The sequence below is a fragment of the Balaenoptera physalus genome, assembly GCF_965194825.1.
Source record: "Balaenoptera physalus genome assembly, chromosome: 16".
Lineage (NCBI taxonomy): Eukaryota > Metazoa > Chordata > Mammalia > Artiodactyla > Balaenopteridae > Balaenoptera > Balaenoptera physalus.
In genome coordinates, this window is record NC_138898.1 from 7,892,439 (window position 1) to 7,907,413 (window position 14,975).

Below are 14,975 nucleotides of genomic sequence, written 5' to 3' on the forward strand. Positions count from 1 at the left end.
AAAAAAAGAAATGAAATGAGCCATTGAACTTTCATTTTTTGAAAGGTAAACTGAAGAACCATTTTGGTTTTGTTTTTTTGTTTTTGTTTTTTTTTATTTATTTTTGACTGTGTTGGGTCTTCGTTTCTGTGCGAGGGCTTTCTCTAGTTGCAGCAAGCGGGGGCCACTCTTCATCGCGGTGCGCGGGCCTCTCACTATCACGACCGCTCTTGTTGCGGAGCACAGGCTCCAGACGCGCAGGCTCAGTAGTTGTGGCTCACGGGCCTAGTTGCTCCGCAGCACGCAGGATCCTCCCAGACCAGGGCTCGAACCCGTGTCCCCTGCATTGGCAGCCAGATTCTCAACCACTGCGCCACCAGGGAAGCCCACCATTTCGGTTTTGAGAACACTGGGTAAAATACAGGGAGAAACCATGGGCCAGCAAATCAAGCAAAACACATTCTTGCAAAAGGTCTTGGCTCCCTCTTTGGAAGGCTGAGCCAAGGCTGCAGGTTTGCAATTACAAATCAAGTTGCTGCAAGTTGGGTTTAGCAGGAAGCAGATTCTAAGAAGGAAATTTGCATTCAGAATGTTTCGTGGGGAGGGCTCTGGAAGCAACACCTAGGAGGTCGTCAAGGATGCAGGTCAGCTGTGACGCACTCTCAGCAATGCACCCATCTCCACCCAGGAACCTGGATGCCTGCAGAGCTGTCCCAAACTGGGGCAGTCAATGAGTGTAGGCTGTGCCCCAGGAAAGGGGCTTGGCTTTGGTCAGGTAGCTCTCTTCAGCATCAGCACAGGGCGCGGCTGCAAGCCGTCTGTCTACCTCACTCACAGCACTGCCAGTGGGGGGACGGAAGCCGTCAGTCCTGGAAGAGACGGGTGGAGATCTGGGAGCACACTACAGTGCCACGACACTGGTCCAGCCCAATCCCAGTCAGCCTTGCAACAGTTAGCCAATGGATGCTGAAACGGCAAGCCCAGTGAGAAAAAATCTCCATGGTGCCGGTGGTGAAAGAACCAGGGTCCTGCTAAGGTATCTAACTGGAACGTTGAAGGAGACCTGGGTAAAAGCATGCGGCATCCAGCCCCTTCCCAGAAGGCCTGCTGATCAATAAGGCACAACAATAACGTTAAGAGCTTGGAGGAATTCTTTAATTCACTCAGTCATTCAACAAATACTTATTGAACCCCTACTATAAGAAAAAAGCAAGAAGCAAGACAAGAATAAGCTGTACCCTTGTGGGGCTCACAGACTAATGAGGCTAAAACCATCAAAACAACATGTTCAATCACATAACTTTAAAACAGCCGTGAGTGTTACGAAGAAATTAAGGCAGCACTGTCCAACAGAATTCTCAAAAATGATGGAAATATTCTATATCTGTGCTGCCCGACATGGCAGTCACTAACAGAATGTCGCTATTGAGCACCTGAAAGTGGCTAGTGTCATTAAGGAACTGAATTTTTTAAATTTTATTTGATTTTAATTAATTTAAATTTAAAGATCCACATGTGGCAACTGGCTTTTCCCAGCATTTAGATGTGGGATGGTGCTGGGAAAAGCATCTCCAGATCAATAACATTCCAGCTGAGATTTTCAGGATGAAAAAGTAGAGAAAGTAAGAGGAAGAATTTTCTAATCAGTGAAAATACATGTGTAAGGGCAGTAACAGAGGAAAGAGAGCTTGGCCACTGGAGGAACTAAAGTAGGCAAGTTTGGCTTGAGTACTGACTTGGGGGCGCAATGATTTGAGAACTGATTTGGGTGGGATGAGATATGGCAGGGTCTAGATCACACAGAGCGTCTTAAGTACATTGCAGAATATTTATGTGTAAGGAGAAGGCATTAGAGAGTTTTAAAGTAGAGGTAGGATAGGATTGGATTGGATTACTAGGTAATCAGTTTGCTGTAAGCAGAATAAATTTGGGGAGTGGAGGACTGAGCCAAGGAACATCCTTGCAGGAGAATATCCTTCCCAAGTTAAACACACACACACACATGCTCACAGAGTTAAAACACACCCCAAGTGAGGATTGGCAGAAACAAATATTTCTGGACACTCTCGGTGGAAGTATACCTGGTATAACCTCTTTGAAGGAAAACTAGATCTATTTATCAAAATTCTAAATATGTACAAATTTGTAAGAGCAGCTTCCTTTTTAGAATTTATCTTAGAAAAATATAGTATCATGTATGCATAAGTGCATGCACAAGGATGTTTACTGCTTCATTGTTTAATTAGCAAAAATTAGAAACTATATTAAAATGTCCATTATTAGTGTGAGCGAATTAAAGAAATCATGGAACAGCCAAATAAGTGAATATTGGGTATCTACAAAATTTTCTGAAAAGTGCTACAACATAAGTTAAAAAGAACAGGGACAGAGTATATAACAGTACTTAATAATATGATGTGCAAAGCAAATTATACACACTCAAAAACACATGCATTTTTATATATGCCTATATATATATATAGGCATCTACATATCTCCATACAAATATACAAGAATCTGCCTAGAACTGCCTGGAAGTGGAGACAAGTCTGGCGTAGGAGGGAACTTCCCTCTTCATTCTATCTTTTTTTGCCTCATTTCCTTTACCATGTACACGTAATGTAAAACACTAGTAAATTAAAAAGACTTCATATATGCAAAAGCCATCTTTTATTGTAGGTAGTGTGGGCCTGTTTCTCCTTCCTCCCTTCCTTTCTTTCTTGTCAGAAATTCAACACTGCCTTTTGAAGTCCAAAGTAAATCATAAAAAAAAATTTTTTTTCAAGTTATCTGTTCTTGTTTTGTGGTCTGACACAAGTCATAGCAGCACAGTGGCATCCAAAGTCTTCTCTGCTATTTTCCACTCAGGTGGCCTATAGCAGGGCACTGCAGAGACCAATTTGGGACTAAATGGGATATTGTGTGTGCTTGGGCATGCTCTTCACATCCACAATCATGCTTCTGGCTCAGAGGCAGACAGGTGGGAAGAGAGGGAGGCCAGACATTTGTATCTCCATCTTGCCACAGTGGAAGCTGAGGTGTGAGAAGTTCAGTGACGCGCTTTGGTCACAGCAGAGGGCCAGCAGCAGGACAGGGGCAAAAATCAGGCCATTCTTATTCCAGCCAGGTTTCTCGTCTCCACATGTTTGTCCTGTGCCAAGGACTGCAGTTTGGATACTGCAAAAGGGCTACCAACAAACATCACCCAATAGAATTCCTCAAAACTCTTGGAATTTCTTGGGATTTATGAATATATGTACTCGTGAGATGCTAGGGCTACTGTCTGTTTCATAACTGAATATGCAAAATGTTATTTCAGGGTTTTATTCCTTTACTTAAATGTTTATTGAGCATTTACTATGGGCAGAGACGCTAGTCTATCATCCCTCCTCCCAGCTGGACCCACTTGAAGCATCTTACAAGATTGAGTGAGTTAATAAATATATTGATTGGGCGACATTAGTTACTATGCATTTGTTTGATTCAATAAACATATTTTTTTACCCAATATATGTTGAGCAAATTTTCAGTTTTATCATTTTAACTTCAGAATAAAAATAACAAACACAGCCACAGTTAACATATGATTTATCATATCTTCTAGGTCAAAGATTTTGACACAGCATTTCCCAGGAAGGTGCTGTTCTAAGAAAATAAATCATCGTTTATGTGTTTCTAAATCCTTACTTAATAACTACTTTTTAAATTGCGTAAATGTCATTCCTAAAAGAAAAAAGACTGCAAAACTGAAAAGATTCTAATTATAAAATTGCCAAGAACTCAGCGTCATGCTTGAGAAAATCTATGTACAAAACAGATTCACTTTTCACCTGCTGGATTAGCAGAATCTTGAAACAGCTCTCAAAGCACACTTTTGCAAAATGGGAGGAAAGGGGTGGGTTCATAGATTTCTGGGAACATCCGCCAAGGCAACTTTGATAAAATTTTACATGTGAATATGCTTTGGACAATAAGTCCACTTCTAGGAATCTATTCACCAATATGCTCATCATGGGATGAGACGAGGGGGGCGGTTTGCAGCACTGTCTGTAACAGGGAAAAAGGAATTACTCAGATGCTCCACAAGAGAGAAGCAGCCTGAACTCAAACTTAGGCGCTGCCACGTGTGACTTGCACAAAAATTTAACATCACAGTTAACTCAGTCTTTTGATCTGTAAAATGGACATAAAAACTCCTACTTCCTGCACATATTTAATAGTAAGTAAAAGGAAGAAAGGAAAGAAGGAAGAATGGATAAATAAGCAAGCAAATACAGCAAATACACCCGTACACTGGAATTCTACCTGATTATTGAAAACAATGATATGTTGCTAAATAAGAAAAGCACGGCTCAGATGAGTATGTAATTATATATATCACGTACACACATACATTCATGCACACACACAAAAACCTTTTTATACATAGACTCTTCTGGAATAAACTATTCACAGTGGTTGCTTCTGGGGAAGGAAACTAGACGATTCCTAGGGACAAGGATGAAAAGAATCTTACTGTTCAATGTAGAAACTTTGTAACTTTGAATTTTGTACCAAGTACACACATCACCTATTCCAAAAAACATCAAATAAAACTTAATTTTAAGGGGGCCGACTCAAACCTCGAGCATTAATTGCTGAATTCCCTGGTACTGAATTTGCAGATTACATACCAGTAGCAATTATGAGACATCTTAGAACATCCTACCACTCAAAAATAGAATATACAACAAAATCAGGTGGGACATAGGCACAGTTTTCTCCTTGTCTTCTTACATGTGAATGTCTCATTCCATTATTCTGACCCGCAGGAAAATCATTTATTCATTCAATCAGCAAATATTGAGCATTTAGCATAGGCTAAGAGCTGGGGATACAGCAGTGAATACGATAGCCAAGGTCTTTGGTCTCACAGAACTTACAGCCTAGTGGGAGAAGACATACCCTACAAAGAAATAAATTAAGGAAAAAATGTATCTGGCACAAAAATAAGAACAATGTTCTAGAGGGATGCGAGGGGAAGACTTTGGATGTGGTGACCCATATAGGTTGGCCTCAGGCAGGAAATCCAAAGCTGAAATCCGGATACCAAGAGAGGGCCAGAGAAAAATCATCCATCAATGGAGAACATGGATTCAAATGGACTAAGACCTCTCCTGGGGCCAAGTCCCTGGGAATGTTCCCTTCAAACCACACTTCACACAACATTTTCCATCTGAATTAATGGATGTTGAAGACCAGACTAGTTTCATAACATCTAGATTCGGGGTCACTGTTGGTGAAATACAACCCAGGCTCAAAAAGTGGTTCTTTGGGGGCTTCCCTGGTGGCGCAGTGGTTGAGAATCTGCCTGCCAATGCAGGGGACACGGGTTCGAGCCCTGGTCTGGGAAGATCTCACATGCCGCAGAGCAACTGGGCCCGTGAGCCACAACTACTGAGCCTGCGCTCCGCAACAAGAGAGGCCGCGACAGTGAGAGGCCCGCGCACCGCGATGAAGAGTGGCCCCCGCTCGCCGCAACTAGAGAAAGCCCTCGCACAGAAACAAAGACCCCACACAGCCAAATAAATAAATAAATAAAATTTATTTTAAAAGAAAGTGGTTCTTTGGCAAATGAGCTAAAATACCTGCTATTGGTAAATGGAAAGCTGGAAATCTGAAGAAATTGTTCATATGAAAAGTCAATGAACTCTTTCACTAGGGGATTCAAAGAGGTATGCTTTCTTAAAGTTTTTTAGAAATAATTTTCTTTTATTAAGTTAATATGTGGTATTAAGATAATAAAATGCATTTGAAGACTATAGCGCTTTCCTGAATAGTGTAACTTGTAGTAAGTAAAAGCTTTGAACTCAAGCTAGTGTTTTAATTTGAGTTAGTAGTCCATTCATAAGATAGCCTAATTTCGCTTTCTATTAACCACTAAAGTATTCATTGTATAAATGAATTAAGGGAAGATAAAATAAAAACTTAGGCAAATTGAGACAAGTTTGTGGGTTTGGGGGAGTTGGGGGTGGGAAGGGACGCACACTCCCACAGTCGTATCAGACGGAAGTTCCTTAGAGGATGGTATTGAGTACATGGGAAATCTGTTCTTAGAACCCAATTTTTAATATATTTGTATGAAATCAAGCCATACGGCAGCTACAAGTAAAGAATTTTTCACAAAACCCACTTAAAAAGGTAAGTACAATCATCCTGTGTTTCCCCAACTTCAGTCACGCACAGCCCACCATTTGGATTTGTGCTGCATCTGAGTTCCACCACCTACCCCAACAGTTTTTGCTGCTTCTTTGTAACACTTGCACTATGTGTTAATTATCTATCTTTAAACTTCGCTTTTTAAATTAAATGAATTTATTTAAAGAGGAAACTACATATTCTTATCTTAAATGGAAAACCAGTATCACTTGAAGGTAAATGTAAAATGTAATACAATATAATGTTAACGAATACAATAAAATATGATATTTTTGAAGACTCTGAACCTAAGTATGGTTTTCTATTAAAAGGCCTCCTAGCCGACAGCTCCTTGAGCTGAGTTAAATAAGAAGTAGCACTTTTTCTCATTTTATGATTCAGTGTGGTTTACTGCCCTAAAATGGTCTCTCAAGACATGATTCTCACATTTGGGGAAGACGTCTAGAGTTCATAAGCAAAAATATGATGGTCAATCTTTAATCAAAGGTCTGCCATTTTTGGCTAACATAGTCAACTATGTATTTTCTAATACAGTGTTTCATCAGTGGCTCCTAAATAAACCCGATGTTATAAAAATGAATCGCTAAAGTCAACGGCAAGAGGAAAGTACAGTGCTACCTGTTGTTCATTACCAAAGCCGTGACTCTTCTGCTGAGATACGAGTGAATTAATTTCTACCAGTTTATGGTTCTTACAGACAACAAACAAGAAATATCACCTCAATCTCTTAACAATAAAAAATAAAAATCAACATTACAGACCTTCATGAAGTTTCTACTGTGAGTCAGCACAGGATTAAGAGTTTGATATCTTTTATGAGAAGCATGTTATTATCCTCATTTTTGTACATGAGGAAGCTAAATTTCGGAAAGAGTAAGCAATTTCCCCAAGGCCACAAAGTCAGTAAGTGGCCAAGTTGAGATTCAAACTGAAGTGTGGGTCCCAAATGTACGCTATGTCCGCCAAGGAAAAAAATAATGCACCAATTCAATTATGAATGAAACAAGGAAGGGAGGGAGGGAAGAAGGAAGGAAGGAAAGAAAGAAAGAGAGAGAGAGAAAGTGTCCCAGCAAGATTTGTAGTAGTTATTGTCGAGACTATTCTAAAAATGCACCAATTCAATGAAGGAAGGAAGGAAGGTAGGAAGGAAGGGAAGGAGGGAGGGAGGGTCCCAGCTAGACTTGTAGGAGTTATAGTCAAGACTACTTGAAAATTCATATTGAAAGCAAAGGACCTAAAATACCTAAAACAATTTTGAAAAAGAAAAATAAAGTGGGAGGAACCAGTTTACCCTATTTCAAGACACTGTACAGCTACACATGTAGACATATATAGACATATCACTGTACAATGGAGGCACACAAAACAATGGAAGAGAGTAGAGGACCGGACCTAGGAATAGATACATATAAATATGCTCAATGGAGAAAAGACAGGCTTTTCAACAAATGGTCCTGGAGCAGTTGGACCTCCATAGGCGGAAAATGAACCTACACCTAAAATGCACACTGTATATAAAAACTGACTCAAAATGGATCATGGACATAAATGTAAAAGGTAAAACTATAAAATATTCATAGTAGGAAAGAAAAAAAGTAGGAAAAAATAGTTGGGATCTTGGGCTGAACAAAGCATTAGTACCAAAAGGGAAAAAAAAACATAAATTGGACTCCATCAAGCTTAAAAATTTCTGCCCTGTGATAGACCTTGTTAAAAGGATTAAAGTAATAAGCTACATACTGAGAGAAAATGTTTGCAAACCACATGCCTGAAAAGGATTAATATCTAGAACATACAAAGAACTCTCAAAACTCAACAGTTAAAAGCAAACAACCCAATTAGAAAATGGGCAAAAGACTTGACTAGGCATTTTACCAAAATGTATGTACAGATGGCAAATCAGAACACGAAAAAATGTTCAACATCACAAGGAGATGTCAATCATCATCTCATCATCACAAGGAGATATCAATATACACACATCAGAACGTCTAAACCAAAACTGACACCAAAAACTGGGGGGCAACACCAAATGCTGGCGAGGATGCAGAGAAACTGGATTCCTCGTGCATTGCTGGTGTGAATGTAAAATGGTACAACCACTGTGAAAAACAGTCTGGCGGTTTCCTGAAAAACTAAACATGCGCCTACCGATACAACACAGCAATTGTACTCCTGGGCATTTTTCTAGAGGTATGAAAACTTATGTTTGCACAGAAACCCAGACCCAAATGTTTATGTCAGCCTATATACATAACAGCCTAAAACTGGAAACCACCCCCAAATGTCCTTCAATAGATGAATGGCTAAACAAACTACAGCACATCCATATCACACAATACAACTTAGCAATAAAAAGGAATGAAACTTTGATACCCACAATACCGAAGACAACCACGACAATTCCAGAGAATTATGCTGAGTTAAAAAAAAAATCCCAAAACATTACATACTGTATGGTTCCATTTACATAATATTTTTGAAATGATAAAACTATAAAAATGGAAAACAGATTTGTGGTTGTCAGGGCTTTAGGGTTGTGGGAAGGGGGAGCAGAAGGGGCGGCTATAAAAGAACAACACGAAGGACCCTGTCATGAGGGAACGCTTTGTATCTTGATGGCACCAATATCAGTATCCTGGGTGTGATACTAGGGTTTTGAAGGATGTTACCATTGGGAGAAACTGGGTAAAGGGCATGCAAAATCTCTCTGTATTACTTCTTACACCTCATGTGAACCTACTATTACCTAAAATCTAAAAATTTAATTTAAAAAAATGAGACAGTGGTTCTTAAACTTTTTTGGAAATTGTGGAGGATGGGAGGTGAGAGGGTTTGGGACACAAAAGTCCCAATCTAAGAATCTCATAAAATCTATGAAGTCACCTGAGAACAATCATTTGCATCTTATCCATAACACAGTACACACAGCTAACATTTATGTTCTCTGAGACCCAGGGCATGAACAGAGGCTTAGAACACTAATAAAATAAACATAGCCCCCCAACTGCTCCGAAAAAATCAGCTTCCAGATACTCATCCAAAATGTAGGCATCTGCATTCTAGAAAGAAGCTATTTTAACTTCAACATTCACATGTATCTGTGGCATTTCTAAGCTCCCAATTTCATTTTGAATTTCACAGAAACAGGGGTTTGCAGGAGGGAGGCATCCTAATCTCTTCCTGGCTTGGAATCCCCCAAAATTTTATTTCCACCTAACTAGGATCAAATTCCTAGAGTAAGAGGAAAATCAAATTTCCCCTTCCTCGTTTCATGAAAATGAAACTGGAGATACCTGCAGATGTCTTTTCACTTCAATATTTGACCCGTTACTCAAACTAATTCATCCTTAACTAGTGTGAATATATTAATCTCATGTTAACAATACCATTCCAAAAATAGACTGTCAATTCCTTGAGGATGTTGACTGTACCTGTCTTATTTAAGGTGGTTTTCCCTGAGCTTTTTAAAACGAGTATTCACTCAATAAACATTTGATGCATGATAAAATAAATGAAATCAAATATATCCCAAATGAAAACTAAATTCTTAAAATACCAGAGATAATGATCCACAAAAATTACAAAGCTGCTTAAAAAATAAATATTTCTAGCAATCTAATGAATATCATAAAAAAATACATTGGTAGATGTGGGGAAAATCATCACAAAAGTAATTTGGTTTATGTCTACACACAAAATCACTAAATTGGCCACTCTTTGCTTAAATCAGTTTTGGGGATGATTAAAGGCTGACTTTACACATAATTAATCATACCATCCACAAGGACCATTGAATAAAGATGACTAAAATACCAGCTGGAAAGCACTTCCGACGTGGAAACCAGGGAAGCTGATTCAAATGGAGCTAAAATACTGAGCACTCTTAGGCAATACTTAGCAAGTGTATTCAGTCTATCTGACCATAAATTTCACTACTGAAGTTAGCCCCAGACTCTCTCTTCCTTGAGGAAGGAAAAGGATGCTTCATGAATCTTACTGAATGGTTGCATGTGTTGTGTGCATGTGTGTGTACATACACTCATGTACTGATGGCATATGATGAATTTATTCAATTCCTATGATTCTGATGTTATGAATATAACTTTGCCACGATACCATTAAAAATGCACAGATCCCTGATCACCTATAAATCCAAAACCCTAAATGAAATAGGAAACCTCTTTGGCATACTGGGTCAAGTGAAACAGAGAAACAAAGGAGTGAGAAAATATTTCTGCCTAAAATCTGGCCATTAATTAACCAGTTTTTCAAATCTACTCTGCCACCCAAGAAAAAGATCCCCAAATTAACAGTTATGCCCTAGTCTGATAAGCTTGCTCAAACCAAAGTCACATGGAGATGGGTTTCTCTGGTCCTGATACCTCTGCCATTTATCTAAGCATCATGAAAAATCCTACAAAGGCGAATATCCCTTCCACAACCTAACATCGGTGCTTGTACATTAATTATTTCACGGATATTAAGTTTTGTTTTCGTAACTAAAGAGCAAGGTCTTTGAGGACGAGAGCTATTGCAGGGAAAGAGATGAAAATAACAACCATGTAAGCGTCACCATCCTCTAACAGCACTAGTAGTAGAGAGAGCAGTAATAAACATTAATTGGGTTTCCACTGTGTCAAGCATTGTGTTAAGACTTTTAAGAGAATCCTCTATTAGGTGGACATTATGAGTCTCCCTATTACTGCAGAAGACTGAGGCTTATAAATGCTAAATAACTTACCAAAAGTCACATAACCAGTCGCTGAATTGGGATTTTAACAGTCTCATGTCAGAGCGTATGCTCTTAAACCAGTAGATAGTGATGGATTCATTCATTCAATAAATCTTCATCGAGTGCTTCTCCATGCTGGAAACTGTTCCAGGCACTGGGGTTCAGCCCTCATGGAGTTTCACATACCATTTGGGAGATACAGGCAATCAACAAGTAAAACATACAGACCGGTATGTGAGGGGGTGATAAGTCTAGAGAGAAGAAAACAAAGGAATATAGGGGGAGAAGGAGGGAAGAGATAAAATAGGGTGGCTGGAAGGCCTCAATGAGAAGGTGGCATTTGCGGAAAGGCTGAAGAAGGTGAGGAACCAGCCAGGAAGAGATAACGTGGGGAAACAGCATTCCAAGCAGAGGGAACAGCAAGAGAAAAGATTCTGAGTTGGGGACTTCCCTGGTGGCGCAGTGGTTAAGAATCTGCCTGCCAATGCAGGGGACACGGGTTTGATCCCTGGTCCGGGAAGATCCCACATGCTGCGGAGCAACTAAGCCCCTGCACCACAACTACTGAGCCCGCGCACCACAACTACTGAAGCCTGCGCTCTAGAGCCCACGAGCCACAACTACTGAGCCCGCGTGCCACAACTACTGAAGCCCGTGCGCCTAGAGCCCGTGCTCCGCAACAAGAGAAGCCACCGCAATGAGAGGCCCGTGCACCGCAGAGAGGCGTGGCCCCTGCTCGCCGCAACTAGAGAGAGCCCGCGCACAGCAACGAAGACCCAACGCAGCCAAAGATAAATCAATAAATAAAAGACTCTGAGTCAGCACAGGGGCTCGGAGCCCACTGTAAGGCTATAACTCTTGGTGGTTTGAGCAGTGAGGGAGATAAATTAGGAGGTTATTATTCTACAATATGTGGGGGCTTGGGCCAGGACGGCAGTGGCAGATGATGTGAGAGGTAGTCGGATTCTAGACATGTTTCCAAAACAGAGCTTACAAGACCTCCCGATGGACTGGTTGTGGGGCTGTGACAAGGAGGGAGTGAGAAGGGGGGCTGAGTTTTTATTGTTTGCTGCTTGCTTGCCTGCTTGAGTGACTGATTTTTACCAGGGCAACTGAAATATTGGGACCTCTAGTGGCTGAGATGCAGACTCCAGGAGAAGCAGGTTTGGATGAAAAAATCAAGGGTGGCTGGACATACTGAGACCACGAGACGTCCAGATGAGGATGCGGGCTAGACGGGAGAAGAGGTCCTTGGTACATAAGAGCATTGAGATGCTATTGAAAGTCGGGTAATAGAGGGGGACTGCATGGAGATACAGTGAACAGGTGTGAGTTTAAACTCTGAGACTTGCAGGGTGGACAAGCCATGGCAATTACTGACTGGGAAATCCTCTCCGTTGCAAAGGAAGAAACCAAGTGAGGGCAGTTATATGATGCCATCTAAGCCACGTGGTAGGTTAATGACGTGCAAATTGCCTAGTTCACCATTCCTCTAAGAATACATTTTTTAGTGTCTTTTGTGGATTTGCCAGATAATTATAGACACACCCCTCCCCAGCCCTCAAAACAGCAACATCTACATTATCCTGAAAAAGTATTGCACCCAGAGCCCGGCTTGACACCTCCATGAACCAACGGATGATGAAGCCGGAGAATAAAGATGTGAAGACACTGAGACTTTTGAGTTAAATGAATTGAATTTCTTTAAGCTTTTTGATGTTTATAGAAAAAAGCAAGTCTACAAATATTTGATTGCTTAATCACTTAAGCTGCTTAGTATCTCAACTAAAGGTGACCACTTATTTGCAACCCATCTGAATGGGGATGGTCTTAGACTATTTCATGCCCCACTGAAAAATCACTTACATGTATATAATTTGTAAAAAACTGCATCCAATGAAAATGTTCGAGAGCTGCATAAACATTTATGCCTTTGGACACATCTAGATAGAAAGATAAAAAAAAAATCAATCATTCCTATATCCTTCCACCAGTCCTAACTCATCTCTGATTACACCAAAGAAATAATGAAATCAGAATCAATGCTGTATGCTTTCACTGCATTTTCATAAATATTATCTTATCCAATGCTCACAGCATCATTAAATAGTGTTCACTGTACAGATAAGAAAACTGAGGCCAAGAGAGGTCAAGGGTCATAGAGCTAACGAGTAATAGAAGGAGGATTTGTTCTCTTTTCTCCTCTTATCAAATCTGAGGGGGCATTCCCTGGCACACCAGCTGCTTACAATGAAATGTTGTTTTCTTGTTTAATTATAAACCCCCCCAAACATGGTTCTAATCCACAGACACTTGTCTGAATTCCATTAATAAAAGCACCATCTCATATTAGTTCCTCAAGGGGCTTATGAATTGCAAAGTCAGGCCTTCACTCTGTAGTTCAATCCATGTTCAATGTGCACTAACTGAGCGCCTACTGTATACCTAACGCAAAGCCCTCCGACTCTTTGAGACTTGCACGTGCTGCGTGCTGTTCTAGGCTATCTGCAGCCTAGATTAATACCACTAACATTTCTTACTTTGGACGGAGGGTCCCTGTGCCATTTTCCTGAAGCATTCCTCTTGACGCCTCCATTATAAAACTTTAGTTTGCAGTGCTTTCTGACAATTATGTAATCAGTCTCTTCAGTTTATACAAATAAATTATATCATTAGGACACTTTTTGAAAATTAACTGGTGATAAAATCAAACTGAACAAATAAAACCAGATTTTGTTGATTATATTTTTGACCTTTTCTCTCCATGAGCAATAACCATCATTCAATAAATATTCTAAAATCTACTTGAGTGTTAACACAGACACAATGAATAAATCCTGAGAAAGTACACGTCTGGTCAGCATCCAAGATACTGTAAAATATAAAGGGATGCAAAGTAAACTATATTTCCTTTCCTTCTGCTTCAAATATCTGTCCGTAAACATTGGCACACACGGGACGATACAGTGTCAGTAATATTACAGGAAAAATTCTCAATTACTATAAACTAGAAAGTTATGGTAACTAGTCTTTCAAATAAATCACCATGTGTCCAATTTGGCATAAACTCTGATCCTTATGAATAATTCACATTTTGTGTATTAATAATTCATGTCCTCTTTCTATTGGAATGCTCTCTAGCACAGAATGGATGTCTCTTATCAATTTCCTCAGTTGACATGATGGAGTAAATCTAAAATTAGAATGGTGTTTTCTAATGCTCCTTTTAAAACTGTAACACTCGGCTGGCCCATAAGGTTATAAAAAATATAAAGTTCCTCTTATTTCTTGCCCTTTGCATGGAAGTCACTATGTTAAGTACCCTAACAATAGTTGGTCCCCTTGATGAGAATATTTGCATAGCAAAAAAGAAAACCAAGGAAACTAAGGGTTGATAGGGATTGGTTAGTTCTGTCACATTTCTCTCTAATTATATATTTATATATTCACTATAACATGGGGCCTAGTTGCTAAAACATGGTAACCAGCAGGGAAAGAAAAAAAGAAAGAGAGAGAGAAAGAAAGGGAGGGAGGGAGGGAGGAAGGAAGGAAGGAAGGGAGGAAGGAAGGAAGGAAGAAAAGGACCAAAACAAATCAGGTAAGAGTTTTTAATAATTACAGATGTTTCCCATCAGCAGGTTTTCCTCCCTAACTGTTTAACACTGTGAAATTGCCTTTCAATTTTCAGTAAAATTATCTGGTACATAAAAAAGTCCAAAGACCAAATAAGAGAAAGGTGCCAATGACATGTATTTGTGGAGAAAGATGTTCAATTTATTACTATTAACTCTATTCCCACTGTGGCCATTCTTCATCATTACTGACATTATTTTTTCAGACATTAGGAAAGTAAACTTTTCTCCCCAAACTCCCTCGCCCCAAAGCACACAATAAACAAAAACAGCAACAGCACTTGACACAAGGCAAAGAGAAATGAGGTAGTTTGAAATTTAAAAAAAAAAAAAAAATCATTCCAGTGTCCTCCACCTCCCTCAAGAATTCCTTTGCCATCCCTCAAGCCCAAAGAGAAGCAGAATGAGTTCTCTGAAGTCCATCAATGAAG

General features: G+C 39.8%; 1 protein-coding gene and 1 long non-coding RNA gene across 3 annotated transcripts in view; one reads left to right on the forward strand and one right to left on the reverse strand.

The window, feature by feature from the left end:
* LOC309644464 overlaps positions 1-14,975 on the forward strand; it is a 621,011-nt gene that overhangs the window by 383,265 nt on the left and 222,771 nt on the right. The window lies entirely within an intron of this gene.
* Positions 1-14,975, reverse strand: part of DOK5 (docking protein 5) — a 150,175-nt gene that overhangs the window by 134,013 nt on the left and 1,187 nt on the right. Inside the window, exon 2 of one of the 2 annotated variants that reach the window (XM_082428179.1) lies at positions 12,779-12,855. The exons of the other annotated variant lie outside the window; for it this stretch is intronic. Within the exon in view, the coding sequence (XP_082284305.1) occupies positions 12,779-12,805 (27 nt within the window). The 5' untranslated portion in view covers positions 12,806-12,855. The remainder of the gene's footprint in view (positions 1-12,778; positions 12,856-14,975) is intronic. 2 annotated transcript variants of the gene reach the window in all.